This window comes from Hemicordylus capensis, chromosome 11 (assembly GCF_027244095.1).
Source record: "Hemicordylus capensis ecotype Gifberg chromosome 11, rHemCap1.1.pri, whole genome shotgun sequence".
Lineage (NCBI taxonomy): Eukaryota > Metazoa > Chordata > Lepidosauria > Squamata > Cordylidae > Hemicordylus > Hemicordylus capensis.
This window is the reverse complement of record NC_069667.1, coordinates 16,242,741-16,260,220: the sequence shown is the minus strand read 5'-3', so window position 1 is coordinate 16,260,220 and position 17,480 is coordinate 16,242,741. Positions and strand designations below refer to the sequence as shown.

The 17,480-nt window shown below is 50.2% G+C and overlaps 2 protein-coding genes across 7 annotated transcripts in view; one reads left to right on the top strand and one right to left on the bottom strand.

The window, feature by feature from the left end:
- HTR2C (5-hydroxytryptamine receptor 2C) overlaps positions 1-3,113 on the bottom strand; it is a 250,560-nt gene extending 247,447 nt beyond the window's left edge. For all 6 annotated transcript variants that reach the window (XM_053274334.1, XM_053274337.1, XM_053274333.1 and 3 more), the window contains exon 1: positions 2,973-3,113. The gene's annotated coding sequence lies outside the window, so the exon portion shown is untranslated. The remainder of the gene's footprint in view (positions 1-2,972) is intronic.
- The window catches only part of LOC128335688 (translation initiation factor IF-2-like), a 68,463-nt gene extending 65,023 nt beyond the window's left edge, over positions 1-3,440 (top strand). The window contains exon 2 of the mRNA XM_053274340.1: positions 2,973-3,440. Coding sequence (XP_053130315.1) covers positions 2,973-3,440 — 468 coding nt within the window. The remainder of the gene's footprint in view (positions 1-2,972) is intronic.
- Positions 3,441-17,480: the final 14,040 nt, after the last annotated feature.

Genomic DNA, 17,480 nt, shown 5'->3' with positions numbered 1-17,480 from the left:
GACCTTCTATTGAAGGATCTTTAGGGGCTCTAGAAATGTCTCTCCCATATGCCCAACTCGGCTACTGCCTGTCCCTCACTCAGAAATCCACACTTTTCCAGGGCTAGAAAAGTCCCTAGCCAAAGTCCCTGGAACACCACCTGTCACATGGAGATCGGCTTCATTCCTGTGGCAATTCCAGCAGTGAAGCACCAAGGTGCCTACAACCTCCTAGACTCTCACATCTCTACACCAATCAGAGCTCTGTAACATCTAAAGAACAATCATTCATTTGTATCTCTTAGGAACTTGGATCAATGCAGTGGCAACAACCTACAGGAAAACAGAGAGGTTGCCGCAGGGACTGTGGAAAGGCACCATCATGGTGCTATTGTGCTGGCCATCCAAGAGAACAACCAGGCCTCCTGAGCAGGTGCACGGCTCCCCAAATGCCCCCACATGCTGCCAAGCTGCATAAATCTCTCTGCAGGCCCCCCCAACTGGCAGCGTCATCCTTTTTCTACCCAAGAACCACTCAAAGCTCTGCTTTCCCTAGTGATGTGGAGCAGGACTTGCCTTCACAAGCTTTGAAGCTTGCCCCAAGTCACCATTCTCTGGCACTCTAAAGATGCTCAGAAGATAGCAGGGAGGAGGACTGGGAAAGGTCGCTCTCTGTCCAAGAGAGAGCTGCTGCCAGTCAGAGCTGGCAGGCCTGGACTAGACAGCCCAGTCTCATGCTTGCACCAGGGAGGATAGCAGAGCTCAACTGCTCCACCTACACATATAAAAGCTTTAACAGTACTGGTGCCATTTTAACCACTGCTGTTTTTGTGCAGGTTGGTACGATTATCTGAGAAGGTGTGTGTTGTGGTTTTGGTAGAATGTTTAAGCTGCATTGGGGGTGGGCTACGGAAAACGTGCATCTTAAAAACATGCCCTCCTGTCCCTTTCCTGGATGGCAGGAAATTAATCACTCAGCAACACGATTAGAATGGCTCCTTCCAGGTCAAAAGGAAGGGTGGAAGAGGCCTTAGTCAGTGGCAGGTAGGGCTGTGCTCAGACCTGCCATGCCTAAGCTCTGCCACTCTCCCTAGCTCAGGGGTTCTCAGCCTTGGGTTCCCAGAAAGTCCTGTGGCTGTTGTGGCTGGGGATGATGGGAGTTGTAGTCTGGTCACATCTGGGGAGCCAAGGTTGAGGAACCCTGGTCTAGATGCACACACCCCATCACAATCCCACTTTGAGCACACACTCCTGCCAAGCACCGGACACTTGCCTCGAAAAGACATAGGGACATAGGAAGCTGCCGTATACCGAGTCAGACCCTTGGTCCATCTAGCTCAGCATTGTCTACACAGACTGGCAGCGGCTTCTCCAAGGTTGCAGGCAGGAGACTCTCTCAGCCCCATCTGGAGATGCCAGGGAGAGAATTTTTATTTATTTATTCCTTTTTACATTTATATCCCGCTCTTCCTCCAAGGAGCCCAGAGCGGTGTACTACATACTTGCGTTTCTCCTCACAACAACCCTGTGAAGTAGGTTAGGCTGAGAGAGAAGTGACCGGCCCAGAGTCACCCAGCTAGTATCATGGCTGAATGGGGATTTGAACTCGGGTCTCCCCGGTCCTAGTCCAGCACTCTAACCACTACACCACACTGGCTCCTTGGTACCAACTTGGTACCTTCTGCATGCAAGCAGGCAGGTGCTCATCCCAGAGCGGTCCCATCCCTGAAGGGGGAAGGTCTTACAGAGCTCACTCATGTAGTCTCCCATTCAAATGCAAACCAGGGCAGAGCCTGCTTAGCAAAGGGGACGATTCATGCTTGCTACCACAAGACCAGCTCTTAAAAAATGAAATTCAAAGGCATACAAAGGTCAGCAAGACACCAGGCACGGAGATTTGCCAGGGCCTCCTCCTTTCACAACAGAAGACGACTTCTTTGAGCCTTCAGCTTCAAGGTGTTGCAGACAGACCGGTCAAGTGTTGTAGATCCGCAGCTCGAGCTCCCCAAATAGCCTCGCATGGGGGTTCCTGGACCCCCTTCCCAGAAACAATCCATGACACAGGATCAGAGGGGAAAGAAGCAAACGCCACTGTGCCACCGCCCCCCCTCCCTCCCTGCGCTTTTTAATGCAAGGAAAAAAGGAAAGCGAAGCAGCAGAGAGGACTTGCAGGTGGAAACAGTCGTGACTCTCCGGAGAGCCCGGAAAGTGAGGCCTGAGAAGGCAGCAGAGGCTCCTTGGTGCAGCCTGGGAAGTGTCTGGATGCCAGAGGAGTCCGCCCACAGGAACACACCGGTTGACGATGGGCCCAATCCACTGGCCAGCCCTCCTGGGCAGCTCCCAGCCCTTCCAGTCGGCCTTCTGCAGGAAGGGCCGGGGGGGCTACAAGAAATCCCGCCCCTCCCTCAGGAGTCCTGCTGCCCCTCCCTCCCCCCACCCCACCCCAACCTGCGAGGCACGTGGCACTTCCCTTGCGCCATCAGGACCTGGGGGGGGGGTCCACGAGAACCCCGGGGGGGAGGGTAACGTCCCCCGCCCGCCCTCCTCGCCCGACTAGTTCGCTTCGCTTGGGAAGGCAGGCGACGATGCCACCAGCGCCCCGGCTGGAAAGGCCGGACAGACTGCAGCCTGCGGTCCAGTCCCGTGTCCAAGAAAAGGTCGCGGCACTGTCGACAGCCCACCTGCTGTCGCGACTAACTCTCGCGGCGCGATCCTAGGCACGTCTACGGGAAGGAAAGAGCGCTGGGCGCCGCCGAGTCGAGCGGGCGAGCGGCAGCCGGGACGGGGAAGCCTCGCTCTCCTCCCCGCGGCCGCTGCGTGCCCTCGAGGGACCTTCTCTCTGGCCCGGCTGCGCTGTCCCGCCCGGGTGTCGGCTGGCAGCACCGCCTCTCCGCACCCCGCAAGGACAGGCGAGGAAGGCGACGCGCCCCCGCTGGCTCCACACAGGGGCGTCCCTGAAGGCGAGCGCCCGCCGCGGCCGGCATTGCACCTACCTGGCCGGTGCCCGGCGCTGCGGCTCCTCTTCTCCCGGCGGGGTTGCCGGCCATGGCTCGCCCCCTCCTTCTCCTCCTCCTCCCGCTGCTGCTCCGGGGCTGCTTCGCCTCCCGCGCCGCCGCCGCCGCCGCCTTCGGGCGCCAGCAGCAGAGCCCCTTCCGACGTGCCCGCGGGCGGAGCGCGCGCGGGCGGCTCAGCCTCGGGACAAGCGGCGCCGGCGTCGAGGCGGCCGGGCAGAGGCGGGCGGCCAGCGGGGCCGGCCAGGCATCCTCCAGGGGAGGCGGAAGAGCGAGAGGCTGCCCGTCAAGGCTGCGCCCGGGAGCCGCTTCCCGAGAGCGACGCCAGCTACCGCCGCCGCCGCCGCCACCACCAGCAGCAGCGCCGCCGCCGCCTCCTCCCGCTCTCCATCCCGCCTGCCGGCAGCAGCAGCAGCGGCGGCGGCTGCCGCAACTCCCTCCTGGTCCTAGCTCGGCGGCGCGCCCGTGTGTGGCCGGGAGGGGGAATGGAGAGCCACAGCCACAGCCACGCTCCTCGGGCTTGCCGCCGCCCCTCTTAAAGGCACCTCGTCGGCCACCGCGGCCAAGAGCGCCTCCTCACGCCAGAAGGAGACGCGCCCAACAGGGGGGCTGCCTCTGGGGCGCCTCCCTCCAGCCCGCAGACTCGACAACAGGTCGCCGCTCAGGAAAAGGCTGCACCTGTTGACCGGCTGGCTGCAGCTGCTCACTGGCCTCGTCCCGGACGGAGAGCCGGCGCTCCGCCTTCTGCCTTCCGAGATCGCGCTCTGTTGGCCAAGTCTGGTTGCCACCAGCTGGCCAGAGAAGAGAGGGCGACCCCTGAAGAAGAGCCACAGCCGGCCTTGAAGGAGGGAGGGAGCCTCCTGCTAAGAAGGGCGGCCTGGCTGCACAGAATGTCGCCCACAGTGCGGGGAAAAGGCCCTGGTGGATTTTCTTGCTGGCCAGCCTATTGGAAAGAGAAGCCGCCCCCCCCCCCCCCTTCAGGGACTCTGCTTATGCAGAGCTGACCGAAAACCAACAGGTGCATCTTCCCCACCACAGTATTTCAAGGCTGGAACAAAGCTGCATCCCATAGCTGCACCCTACATAGCTACAAGGGAAGCCAGGTGTGGTGACTATAGCCTGTCTAATAGTGGGGGGGGGGCAAAAGAAGTAGGGGGCCAGACAGGTTCCAGCCTGGGGCACTTATGCTTATCTGTAAAAAAGATTTTTAAAAATGAGGGGGGGGAGAGATAAATTGAGGAGCAGATCCCCCTAGCTGCCCCCCACCAAGCTATGGGCCTGACTCCGTAGAAAAGGGAAGGCATCTATGTCCCTGCTCAGGGCAAAGAGGCGTCTTTTTTAAGTGGTGCAGAGGAGAAATGCTTGACAAACAAGCCGAAGGTTACCAGTTCAAATCCCCGCTGGTATGTTTCCCAGGCTATGGGAAGCACCTATATCGGGCCGCAGCAATATAGGAAGGTGCTGGAAGGCATCACCTCATACTGCGCAGGAGGTGGCAATGGTAAACCCCTTCTGTACGCCAGGAGTCGAAATCAACTTGACAGCACACTTTACCTTGACCTTTGTCTTTATTTAGCAGGGGGAGAGAAACTGGCCCTGTCCGTCCCCAGCACAGCATCCCTCCAGCGGCTGTTACTGGTGTCTATCTTATGTGTAGTTTTTTAGATTGTGAGCCCTTTGGGGACAGGTCAGGGGTCCATCTCTTTCTTTCTCTCTCTTTATGTAAACTGCATTGGAAACTTTTGTCAAAAAGTGGTATACAAATATTTATTTTGGTAGTTTCAGAGGCGACAATTCACACTCACTACTGCAACTGCAAGACCAGCCACCTAACGGTGCAGCGGGGAGGTAACTTGCCTAGGGAACAAGAGGTTGCCGGTTCAAATCCCCGCTGGTATGTTTCCCAGACTATAGGAAACACCTATTTTGGGCAGCAGCGATAGAGGAAGATGCTGATAGGCATCATCTCATACTGCGCGGGAGATGGCAATGCTAAACGGGCATAACAACTGCAGGACCAGCATGCTTCCATCCTGACAAACACATGGAGAATACGCCTACTACTGAGGCTAGCTAACAAAGCTAAGTAAAGCCTCCATATTCATAGACAGTTTACCTCCAATTTGATAGGCACGGACTATTGCCACCTTCATGCCCCGCCTTGGCTGCTGTTACAAAACAGAATGCTGGATTAGGGAGTCATAGTCAGTACATTAGATATGGCATTACCCATAATAGATTGTGCTCAAATCTGTTCACAAGCAACAAAACAGGACAGCAATCCAAATAAGACAACAGAACATCTCACTAGTGAAAGGACACATTGATCCGATAATTATACTTTGCCGGATAACATTAACAGCTCTTTAAACGAGTTCCGAATGGAGTGTTAAACATCAGCCAACATTTAAATAGGCATGAAACAAGATACCAGAGGGTCCGTGAATAATATCCAATACCAATAGCATCAGCATTAGGCTCACATGAAGCAATCCACTTCGCAATTCCCATTAAAGAGGCCCAATGATAAACTACGTAGCCCAAATCAAAACTCTCAGCAAGAGAAAAAGAAAACACAGTTAAGCAAAACATCTCTACCTGCAACTGTAGCAGCCCCATCAGTTCATAGGCCAGTGGGCAGCGGGGTCCCCAGGTGGAGCTTTTCTTCCCCCTACCAGCAAAAGGTCTCCTGTATGCTTTCCCTGAGCAGGCTGCAGTTAGACACACAGGAAGGCCAGTGAAATATACATCGCAGCAGCAGCAGCAATTGTGGCGTCTCAGGCAAAGAGAGCAACCTGGAAAGGATGAACCCCTTCCCCCCTAAAATGGTGGCGAATGTTGCCAACTGAAAGTACCATTTAAATTACTCCTCATAATTGATGCAGGAAGGATGCACATGTTTTGCACTCCTTTATCCATACCAGACAGAACCGCAAGAAGCCGATCCTATTATTCCGACCAATAATACTCCATCTCCGTTAGCTCCCAGAGCAATTCCAGATGCTGGTTGTCACTGATAAGCCCAGCATCATTTGGGTCCAGGGTATCTGGAAGACCACTTGCTCCTCCAGCCAGAGTCCTGCCTGCCCACTGAGATCTCCAAAGGCGGTTCTGTCCCATGTCCCACCAACGTCAGAGGTTAGATTGATGGGTGTGCAGCAGCATCTCAGCTCTGAAACTCCTCCTTTGGGAGGCATGTCTGGCCCATCCTTTATTTAGCAGAGATATAGGAAGAGGCTGAAAGGCATCATCTCATACTGTGCGGGAGAAGGCAATGATAAACCCCTCCTGTATTCTACCAGGAAAACCACAGGGCTCTGTGGTCGTCGGGAGTCGACACCAACTCCACAGCACCCTTTACCTTTACCTTTCATTTCTTTGTGGCAGCTTTTGAGGACTGCTTTGATCTAACCAGGGAGCCAATGTGGTGTGGTGCAGTGTTGGACTAAGACGGGGAGACCTGAGTTCAAATCCCCATTCAGCCATGAAACTCATTAGGTGACTCTGGGCCAGTCATGTATCTCTCAGCCTAACCTACCTCACAGGGTTGTTGTGAAGATAGCTAGGACCATGTACACCACTCTGGGCTCCCTAGAGGAAGAGCAGGATATAAATGTAATAAATAAATAATAACCCAGAGGTTGGGGATGATGGGAGTTGTAGTTCAGCAACATCTGGAGGACCACAATTTGGGAACTCCTGATCTGACCACTTTGATCTATCCAGATTTTTACAAATCTTCCTTCCCCCACCTTGGAATGTTTTTATTTGGAGCTGCCTTTTGTCACTGGTATTGCTGCTTATTTAGTTTGAATTGTATTTTAATAATTGCAAGCAACTTGGGGGGGGGGGGCTGTTGGCCAAAGAGAGGCACTAGCACAAGGATTCTCAGCCTTGGGTCCCCAGCTGGTGTAGGACTACAGCTCCCATGATCCCCAGCCACGATGGCCTTCCATTGTGAGTGGGGATGATTTGAACTTTAGTCCAGTGACAGCTGGGGACCCAAGGCTGAGAACCCCTGCACTAGTTCAGGGGTGGGCAAACTTTAAATTGTGGCAGGGGCTGATGGGAGTTGTAGTTCAAAAACAGCTGGAGGTCCAAGTTTGCTCACCCCTGCAGTATTAAATCCAATAAATAATTTTATATAAATTAAATAAACAATGCAGTATATAAATAATGTGGTATATAAATCAGATAGATAGATAGATAGATAGACAGACAGATAGATAAGGTTCCAAGTTCCTTCCCTGGCAGCATCTCCAAGATAGGGCTGAGAGAGATTCCTGCCTGCAGCCTTGGAGAAGCCGCTGCCAGTCTGTGAAGACAATACTGAGCTAGACCCACCAATGGTCTGACTCAGTATATGGCAGCTTCCTGTGTTCCTATCAATGGGCAAGCAGCTTCTTCTTCCCTGTGACTCTTTAGTGCTCTGTTCTGATCAGATAGTTGTTTGCATGCAGCCACCTCAGTAACCATTTATTATTTAAGGGCTTGTAATAACTTAATTTGTTTATTGGTAAATAATTTACAGTTGAGGAGAGCTTGAAGACTGCATTTATGGGCTAATAAATATCCTTTCTCTCCAGACGTTCTGTGACAAGCTGCTCAAGCTTCCAGGAAGTATACTGCCAGTGCCAGAAGAACCCATCCTTCGTTAGGCAAATTGCTGCTTAATAGTCCGGGATGATTGCTTGGTGTTTTGTCAATGGTTAGAAGATGGTTTCTTTATGTTTGGCACTCTCTCTGTGGTTTGGAAAGAGATACCCACCATAGGTGGGAGAAGGGACCTCTCTCCAGCTGGGGGAAGGAGGAAATGGTATGCTGGTGTGAGAGAACAACTGGCAGTTGGAAAGAAAAAATGCTGATGGTTTCTCACTGAAGTTAGCTGAAACTTGGGGTGCAGCTTGTGGAGTTGGAGGCACAGCATTGGCTTTGCATGCAGAAGTATGCAAAGCAATCCCTGCCAACAGAGTTCCCCGTAACAGGGATTTCCAGATATTGTTGACTACAGCTACCATCATCCCCAATGGTCTTTTGCTGGGGATTATGGGAATTGTAGTCAACAATAACCTCTAGCAGGTGAAAGTTGGTTGGTTGGTTGATTAAATGCCATCCAGTCAGTGTCAATTCTTAGCGACCACATAGATAGATTCTCTCCAGGATGATTTGTCTTCCACTTGGCCTTTAATGTCTCTCAGTGGTTCATTCATTGCTGTCATAATCGAGTCCATCCACCTTGCTGCTGGTCGTCCTCTTCTTCTCTTTCCTTCAACTTTTCCCAGCATGATGGACTTCTCAAGGGAGCTGAGTTTTTGCATAATGTGTCCAAAGTATGATAGTTTGAGCCTGGTCATTTGTGAAAATTCTGGATTGATTTGTTCTAGGATCCATTTGTTTGTTTTCCTAGCTGTCCGTGGTATCCTGAAAAGTCTTCTCCAGCACCAAAGTTCAAAAGCGTCAATGCTTTTCCTATCTTGCTTCTTCAATGCCCAGCTTTCGCATGCATAGAGTGTCATGGGAAAAACCATTGTCCGAATGATTCTAATTGTTGTAGGTGTAGACACGTCACAGCATCTAAATATCCTTTCCAAGCCTTCATTGCAACCCTACCAAGTAAGTTGTAGTCTGCGGCATATTTCTTGACTGCTGGACCCTTGACTGTTGATGGTTGATCTTAAAAGGCAGAAACTATCCACCATTTCAATGTCTTCATTATCAGTTCTGAGGCTGGTTGCTGTACCCGTTGTCATTAGTTTAGTCTTCTTTACATTTATTGTAGTCCCATTTTTTCACTGTGCTCCTTGACTTTCATTACTAGAGCTTGCAGATCATCTACATTCTCAGCTATCAGAGTGGTGTCATCAGCGTAGCACAGGTTATTGATGTTTCTTCCTCCAACTTTAAAACCATGCTCATCTTCTTCCAATCCAGCCTCTCTCTGTATATGTTCAGCATATAAGATGAATAAATAAGGAGAAAGTATACAGCCTTGTCTTACTCCTTTGCCAGTCTGGAACCAGACTATTTCACCATGTTCTGTCTGGACTGTGGCTTCCTGTCTTGTGTATAGGTTTCTCATGAGAACAATGAGATGGTCTGGGATGCCCATTTTCCTAAGGATATTCCACAACTTGACATGGTCGATGCAATCGAAGGCTTTTCTGTAAAGCACATATTGACTTCTTTTTGGTATTCTTTGGCTTTTTCAATTATCCAGTGTGCATCAGCAATGATGTCTCTTGTTCCTCAGAAACCAGCTTGAACATCCAGCATTTCCCTTTCCACGTAGGGCTCTAACCTGTGTTGGATGATCCTGAGCATTATTTTGCTAATATGTGAAATTAAGGATATTGTGGTCCCTGCATTCTGCCAGAGGTGAAAGCCAGGTGGGTGTCAAACTGTCCTCCTTTGTCAGATCCTCGTGAAAGGCTGTCATGGCTGTGAGCGAAATTTCTCTTGGGCTTTTCTCACCCCTCTCATGTGCCCTCACCAGAGAGCCAACCAGGAGGTGGCTTCAGAGCTACATTGCACCCAGAGCTTCCTGTCAAGAACAGCGTGTTCCCTTTGCAGAAAGGGGCAGGATGAGCAAATCTCTCAGAAATGTCCAGCAGCAGTTTTCTCCAGCCTGCTGTCATGGCTGATGGTTTCAAGGATGACAGGAGCTCCTCCCGAGACCCCTCTCTGTCAGCAAAGTGTAGCAAGAGAGCAGAGACTCCATCAATATTTAAAAACCTTATTACTCACACCGCACCCTGCAAAACGAGATAGGAATTGCATGGATGCTGGGAAGGGGGCCATGGGGGAGGGGGTGGGCAAGGCATGTTTTGATGACCCTGGCCTTTGCTTTAAAGATAAAGAGGTCATTCACACCATCGAAAACTGTGTTCTACCCAGGTTTGGGAACTGTGTGTACTCCCAATTTTTGATTGTGTGGAAGCAAGGTTAGAGGAAAACCTGGGTAGCTTTTTCTCCTACCTTGCTTCCACACAGTCACTTCTACCCAGGTTTTCCTCTAACCTTGCTTCCACACAATCAAAAATTGGTAGTACACACAGTTCCCAAACCTGGGTAGAACACAGTTTTTGATTGTGTGAATGACCTCAAAGACATCTTGCAGGCATGGCAGTCCAACAATAGCTGCATCTTCAAGTTCTGATGGAACTTGCCAATGGATTCTGGTAGGTCCCTAGGGGAGGAGAGCTGGTCTTGTGGCAGCAGACATGAATTGTCCCCTTTGCTAAGCAGGGTCTACCCTGGTTTGAATTTGAATGGGAGACTACATTCAGCAGTGTAAGCTATTCCCCATAGGGGATGGGGCCACTCTGCAAAGAGCGCCTGCTTGCTTGCATGCAGAAGGTTCCAAGTTCCCTCCCTGGCGTCTCCAAAATAGGGCTGAGAGATTACTGCCTGTGACCGTGGAGAAGCCACTGCCAGTCTGTGTAGACAATACCGAACTAGATGGGCCAATGGTCTGACTCAGTATAAGGCAGCTTCCGACATTCCTGTGTTCCAGGACTCTTTCACTCAGGGTTCCACCTGGGCATCATCTCCCAAAATCCTGGCCCCCGCAACTGAGGGTCATTCAAATGTGAGCTATAATAGCAGCTTCTTTGATTCCAGCAGCCCACAGTGAGAGTTGGGGGTGGAATATGGGGTTTGCTCATGGCCAGCTCTGTATGTGCTTTGGCCTCATGAGCACCTCAGTGAAATGAGGTCACCTCAGTGAGATTTCACACAGCCCCTTCCTACTCTCCATACATTCCCAAAAGATGCAGCTATTTTCAGAGGGTCAAGCCAAATCCTCCCCTTTCTAGATCCCCCCACGAAACAGAGAGAGAGGATGTAAAGCAGCGGCAATTTCCCAAGTTCATTTGACTGACAAATGCCCGAGGCTTTCTACTGATCTTTAAATATACTCTGAGACAAATAAATCCTTTGATACCATGACTGAGAATCTAATATATTGCTCCCTTATCCCCCTTTTCTCTTTTTGTGATTGCAACTGAGTTGCAGGACTAGGAGATGCATGTGAAAGTTAATCGATACACCCCCAGAGCTGGAGTGGAGGGGACTGTTCGGCAGGGGGGCAGCAGGAGCCCCTGTTTCTACTTGGCTGTAGGTGATGATATCATATCTGAGCTAGGACATGCTTCGATCAGGAATGCACAAGATCTATTGCACAAGAAACAGTCTGCCAGAATACATGTCCAGCCCACCAACATCCAACAATGTGTTGGGAATCTAGCCCAGGTATTTATTTATTTACTTATTTTTTAAAAAGAGTCATCAAGTATCTTAGAAGAGGAAGCAGAACCTCTTGGTGGTCAAGGTTAGTTCTCAGAGCAGAAGATACCTGCATCTGGAGTAATAAGAAGAACAGGTTTGCATCCCATTTCATTATTTTTCTCCCATCAAATTCTCAAGCAGCATCACTGACCAAGTTGCATGTTCAAATTTCAGCATCACACGCCAGCATCAACACTGCCCTTCCTCCCCCCACATGTGCCCTAAAACAGGGGTTCTCAACCATGAATCCCAAGATATTGTTGGACTACAACACCCATCATTCCCTGCCACAATGGCCCCCATCCATCCAGGAGATGGTGGGAGTTGTAGTCCTACAATGTCTGGGGACCCAAGCCTGAGACCCCCTGCCCTGAAATACAAGCAGATTTCCTCTTCTGCCGGAAGCCTGAAGTTCTGCCCTGTTTTCCCATGTTTGATGATGGGTTCTAAGAAGCTGTCAGGTTGTGTGTTACTCAGGAATTACATGAGCGGATGCTGAGGAATGCCGTCTGTCTTGATATAAGGCAAAAGCCTTCACACACACCCTGGACAGTCTTTTTGTTTGAATTATTGAGACTTCCCCTACAAGTTGCTTTTACCATGAAATAGGTGGGGGGGGGAGAGGGATTCCAGCTGGCATTATGGTGTGTCACACTCACACTCTCACACACACACACACACACTTTATATAGAGAGAGAGGGAGGGGAGCTAGAGAGAGGGGGAGAGGGGGAGGGAGGGAGGAGAGGGAGGGGGAGGAGGGAAGAGAGGGAGGGAGAGATTCCATTTGGCGTTGTGATAGGGTTACAAAAGACCCCTACCTGAAACCCTGCACAACTGCTGCCAGTCTGAGTAGACAATCCTGAGTCAGATGGGCCGATGGTCTGACTCGGTATAAGGCAACATCCTAGGAACATATGCTAAAAATCTCTACTTTGCCTCTTGTATCTTTAATTTTAATAGTAAAATTATGGATTTGATGTGGAAGCTGCTTTGAGAGCCAGTCTTGACTAGAAAGGAGAGTGTAAATATAGCAAACCGATGGATTATATATAATGTATATATATGTAAAGTGTGCTGTCGGGTCGGTGTCAACTCCTGGCGCTCACAGAGCCCCGTGGTTGTCTTTGGTAGAATACAGGAGGGGTTGACCATTGCCGCCTCCCGCGCAGTATGAGATGATGCCTTTCAGCATTGTCCTATATCACTGCTGCCCTATATAGGTGTTTAACATACCAGCAGGAATTCGAACTGGCAACCTCTGGCTTGCTAGTCAAGTCATTACCCCATTTATATGTGTGTGTATCTCTATCTCTATCTGAAAGAAGCCCATTGGCAGTGGAAATCAGGCTGCAACAGCCTCCTTTCATCTTTTTCAATGCTGGGCCCCCAAATCTGACTCCCCCTTCACAGTCAAGAACCAGCAACTGGTGAGAGACAGCCGCTGCAGGGTCAGTCTGCCTTTCTCCTGTGGAAGGAGTCAAGCCACAAAGCCAAGATTGTGTCAAGCAGGCGACAGCAAATTAGAAGGAACTTTCCGCATGAAAATCTGTCTTGTCACTGATAAGTACAAGTATCTGGAGGCAAGAGACACGATCTGGAGGCAGCACACGAGGGCATCGATTCTGCTTGAGCGCTTGCCAGAAGGAGCAGGACGCTGGGCTAGATGGACCCACATTGGTCTGATCCAGCAGCCAGGCTCCTCTGATGTTCACAAAGTCAAGGACATCGGAAGCCCAAACTGGCCTGTTGCTTGCCTGGCCTGTGTCGAATCCAAGGGAAAGAGTTGTGGTGGGCAAGGACAAGGCAGTGGTTCTTGCTCAGTTAGCAGAGGAGAACGTAACCCCCATGAAAAATGAGGGCCTCCTAGGTCGTTTCCAGATAGCGAGCCTTACAATGCAAAAAGTGGTGTAAAAAACTTTGCAAAGTTGTGTGTGCCGAATTCAAACCGCAGTTGAAATCTGTTGTCAGTTACAACAGGGGAATGCAGCTATTTTTCTGCGATTCATATGCAACATTATAGGGCTGCAACACAGCAACAAAACCCAAAAGAAGGCATCGAAAATGTGAACGGCATGTTGCTTACAGGGACAGAGCAGGCAGTGCAGAAGCACATTTAAGGGATATGTCGTGACACTGTGATAGCGTGCAGTCGAGAAAGTGCCCTGTCCTTGTTTTTTTCTCTCTCTTTTACTGGAGTCTTATGCATCCCATAGGATGATGATTCATGGGGAATACATTAAGATCTGGGGGTGGGGGACGGGGGGGGGGTTTCCATCGGTGTAACAAGGTTAAGAATCCTAGTCCAGCCAGACCTAGCCATGTCACTCTGTGAGTGAGAAATCTGGGGGGGGGGAGCGAGGGGGGTTTCCTCCCTGCACCTGTTGCATGCGAAGGAAGCTCTGTTCATTTTGCTTGCCTTGAATGAGCACTTTGCCCCTGGACTCATTAAGATAGGAATGTGTTCTCTGCCAATGCCCACATTCACAGCTGGGGCATGCTTCGCTCTGAAACTTTCCGGGAGCCAATTAAGCTCCGCCATTCAAATCCTGCTGCTTTTGCAGTGAGTCACTCAGTATCTCAGCCTCCCTGCACACAGGCTTCCCATTCAGTCACACCCAGTGGGTGTCCCAGACTCTACCCACCACCACCCTTCTTTAGGGTGCAGATGAATTATTCCTGTCTTCTCCTTGCAAAGAATGGCAGAAGCAATTGGAGGGTGAGAGAGCCGGATCTGGACACTTTGCTGCAAGCAGCATCCACCTGCACGGCTTCCGCATGAAAAGAGCTCAGCTGGGGAAGGAACAAGATGGCAGAGAAAGGCTCCAGGCTTGGCTGTTTTTCCAGACTGCCAGGGTTGCTTGAGACATCTTCATGCTGCCCAACGGGTGGATGTAAATGCCCAGCATCCCATGTAAAAAGCAGGCTCGACAGCTGTTCTACCAGATCTCCAGCTCACAAAAGGTGGAGAAAATCAAAACTCTCTGCAGCTCCTTGCCTCTAGTGAGGATAAGCTCCTTCCATGCTGCTAACATAGAGCAAATCTGCCGGGGATGGTAGACAAACTAAGGCCTCAGCCAGAAACAGACACATGTTCAAAGTGGGCTGGGGCTTTTCACCCGCCATGTAAAGATGTTCAATTAAAAAAGAAAGAGAAGAAGACTATTCCCAGTCAATAGAAACCAAACTTCCCACATACAGACCATTAGGATTAGGACATGAGGATACCTTACCAAGTTGCTACACGTGAAGGCTAAACAGTAGGTTCAATTCACCGTTTTTCTTGTGTTTTTAAAATTGTGGTATGGTTATTTTTGTTTTTCATTTCATATGTTAGCTGCCTTGAGAACTTTGTTATTGAAATGAAAAGGCAGGACACAGGGGTCTAGCAATAATTGAGCGGATGGATTCAAAGAACCTCTGAGGTTCTCCTGGGGGCCCCCCAGCTCCATCCCTCCCTATTTTCTTCATTATCTCCCTAACTCTGAGGGGGATCTCAAGAGAGGGGTGAACATGGGCCCCGTCTCCCCTAGCTTCACCCCAGCAGGATGCCATAAATGCACAAATCATTACTTTTAATTCTACTGTATATATTTCAAAGCAAGGCATCTCCAGATTACTTTGCAAGCAAAGAAACTGAGGTCTTGTATAGTTAAAGGTTATTCACGCCACCAGCCCTACGGGTATAGGACAGGACTACCCCAGGTAGGGCTGGTCATGTGCCGCAGCGGGGCTCCCAGTCCCATTGCTCCTCCCCCAGGTAGACCTGATTTGGAACCCGGGCTAAAAGTGAGATAGGAGAACAAGCAAGTGCCCACTAAATAGTTTCCGGTCGTATCATGTGGATTTTCAGGTTGCCAGTATAGAGCCGGGAGTGGGGGACACTCTAGCTCTGGATTTTCTACATCGAGCAGGGGGTTGGACTAGATGGTCTCCAAGGACCCCCATTCTCTCTGAACACCCACAACTGGCATCATCTAGAACGTGTAGGAGAAGAATGGCAGTTCAACTCCCATTAGCAGAGCAAAGCCAGTTTGGGGAGAATTCAGCCAAGCAAGAGGTCTGGAGACAGTTCTTTAGTATTGAAGAACTACAAGGATTTATGTAGAAGTTACAAAAGGATAGGAAAGCTGAGCTTAAAGATGAAAGGGGAGAGAGACTAAAACAAACAGCCATCTCTGGAGAGACGTAATGGAGACTAACACTGGAAGAACAAAGAAGGGAGGAGTGCAGCACTTTTATCCATGACCCGAAAAAACCCCAGTGGTCACTATGAGACATTGCAGCTGAGAGCTGATGCTGCCAGGGTCCTAGCTCCAACAGAAAGCACATCTTTGTTACACAGGGCAATGTGTTCCAGAAGGAGGAGCAGCAGCAGCAGCCTTGGAATCTTGTCCAGTGGAACAGTGGTAAAGGAACCAAACATCCCAGGGCCAGGGTTGCTGCTAAACAGGAATGATGGACCATCGGCTCTGCGTCATTATCCATCCCATCTTTTCATCCTGTGCTTTGGGAAAACATCCGAGAGCCAAGGCATCAGCAACAGATGAATGAAGGATTTCTCTTCCAGAAAGTCTCTACTGCTGGTAGGGAGATTTGCCACGTAATTAGTATTAAATATGGTAATCAGGGGGCCAATTCATGTCAACCCATTGTTGTCATCTGGGAGCTGGTACACAAACTCAGGCTGCTTTCCAAGAAAGCAATCTCATCCGTTCAAGCTGCAGTTGTTTAACTTCCCTGCTGGGTGCCTGTTGGAAGGCTGCCTGTGAAGGAGAGAGAAAGGGAAATCAATGCTTTCATCCTGATCATAGATTCGAAGGCTGCATGGTGGTGTTTACACAGATGGGCTGGGTGGGGAGTTGCACTTCCCCTCGGAGGCAGCACAGTTATTCCAGACTGTATACACTCCCCAACTCTTCCTCTGTGCCAGGGACCAGTCATCTTTCCTGGAAGCTGTCCCTGGCAGAATCACGCCAGCTCCAAACAGACTTGTCTGCCTTCTGTTCCTTATCACAGAATCCCGAAGCAGCATGTTAAACTCAGAATCAAACACACACTAGTCTTGTTCACATGATCAGTAATTAGGTAGGGCAAGCATCCTACCCATGTATGGGAGCTGTGGGCATTCCCATTTTGCTGTCATGTGCAAGTAAAATGCAAGGCAGGAAGTGGGGGAAGTGATCGTCTGCGAGGCCCCTGCTGGGTAGGAGGGCTCTGTCCTACCCAGCTGTTTAATGAGTTAGGAGGAACAGCCTTCCTAACCCAGAGGGAGCCTCACATATGATCACTTCCCCCACCTCCTACCTTGCCTTTTACGAGCACGCAATCACAAAACGGGAGTGTGCACTTGTCTTACCCAATTACTGATTGTGTGAATGAGCCTATTTTCTTGGCTTGCAAAGAAGGTCACGGGGATGCACAATCCCTCCAGTCTGCAGTGGGTGCTGGATGACTTCTGGCCCACCCAGTAGGACCCTGATGGATGGCAACCCTTCACTTTATTTCCAAGTGGCAAATCCTTTCCCACCATCCCTGAGCGAGCATTTTAGCATTCATTGTACACTCAGACTTTTGTTACAGAGACCGCCCCGCACCAAGCCCCCTTGGCAGCACTGCCCTTGAGACATCCCCCACCTCCTCCCCTCTCCAAACCTTTCTCAAATCTTTACACTCTTTCAAGGATCAAGCCTGAGACATCTGTGCCCAGGCTGAAGCTGACTCCCCGATAGCACTGAACCTTTCCTATGGGAAACAGGCCTAGAGTGGCATTCCTCAGACTCTGCCTTCCAGCTGATAATGTGTTAGGAATAACAAACACGCCTTCCTCAGAGTCCCTGCCAAAAGCTTTTCCGCCTTCTCTGTTCTAGCACACATTAGCCATCAGTGATTTGCACTTCAATACCTTTTGCCAGAAGTGGCACACCATCTAAGCACCATCACTTTCTCTCTCTTTATGATCCTATTGCTCAACAGGGTCAACACCAACATGTACCCATCTTAAAGGTTGTGGAAGGTGCTAAATGTCACTGCCGTAGGATCAATGCTGTGTGTGTTTTTCTCTGGAAGTTTGCTCTCACACGCTCAATACTTTGCACACAATAAAAGTGTCACCCCACTAGGTCAATATCTCTCTATAATCCACCCCTAGTCACTCATCCTTCTAAATGTGCTTCTAATACAGACACTTCAAAAGAAAGAAAGAA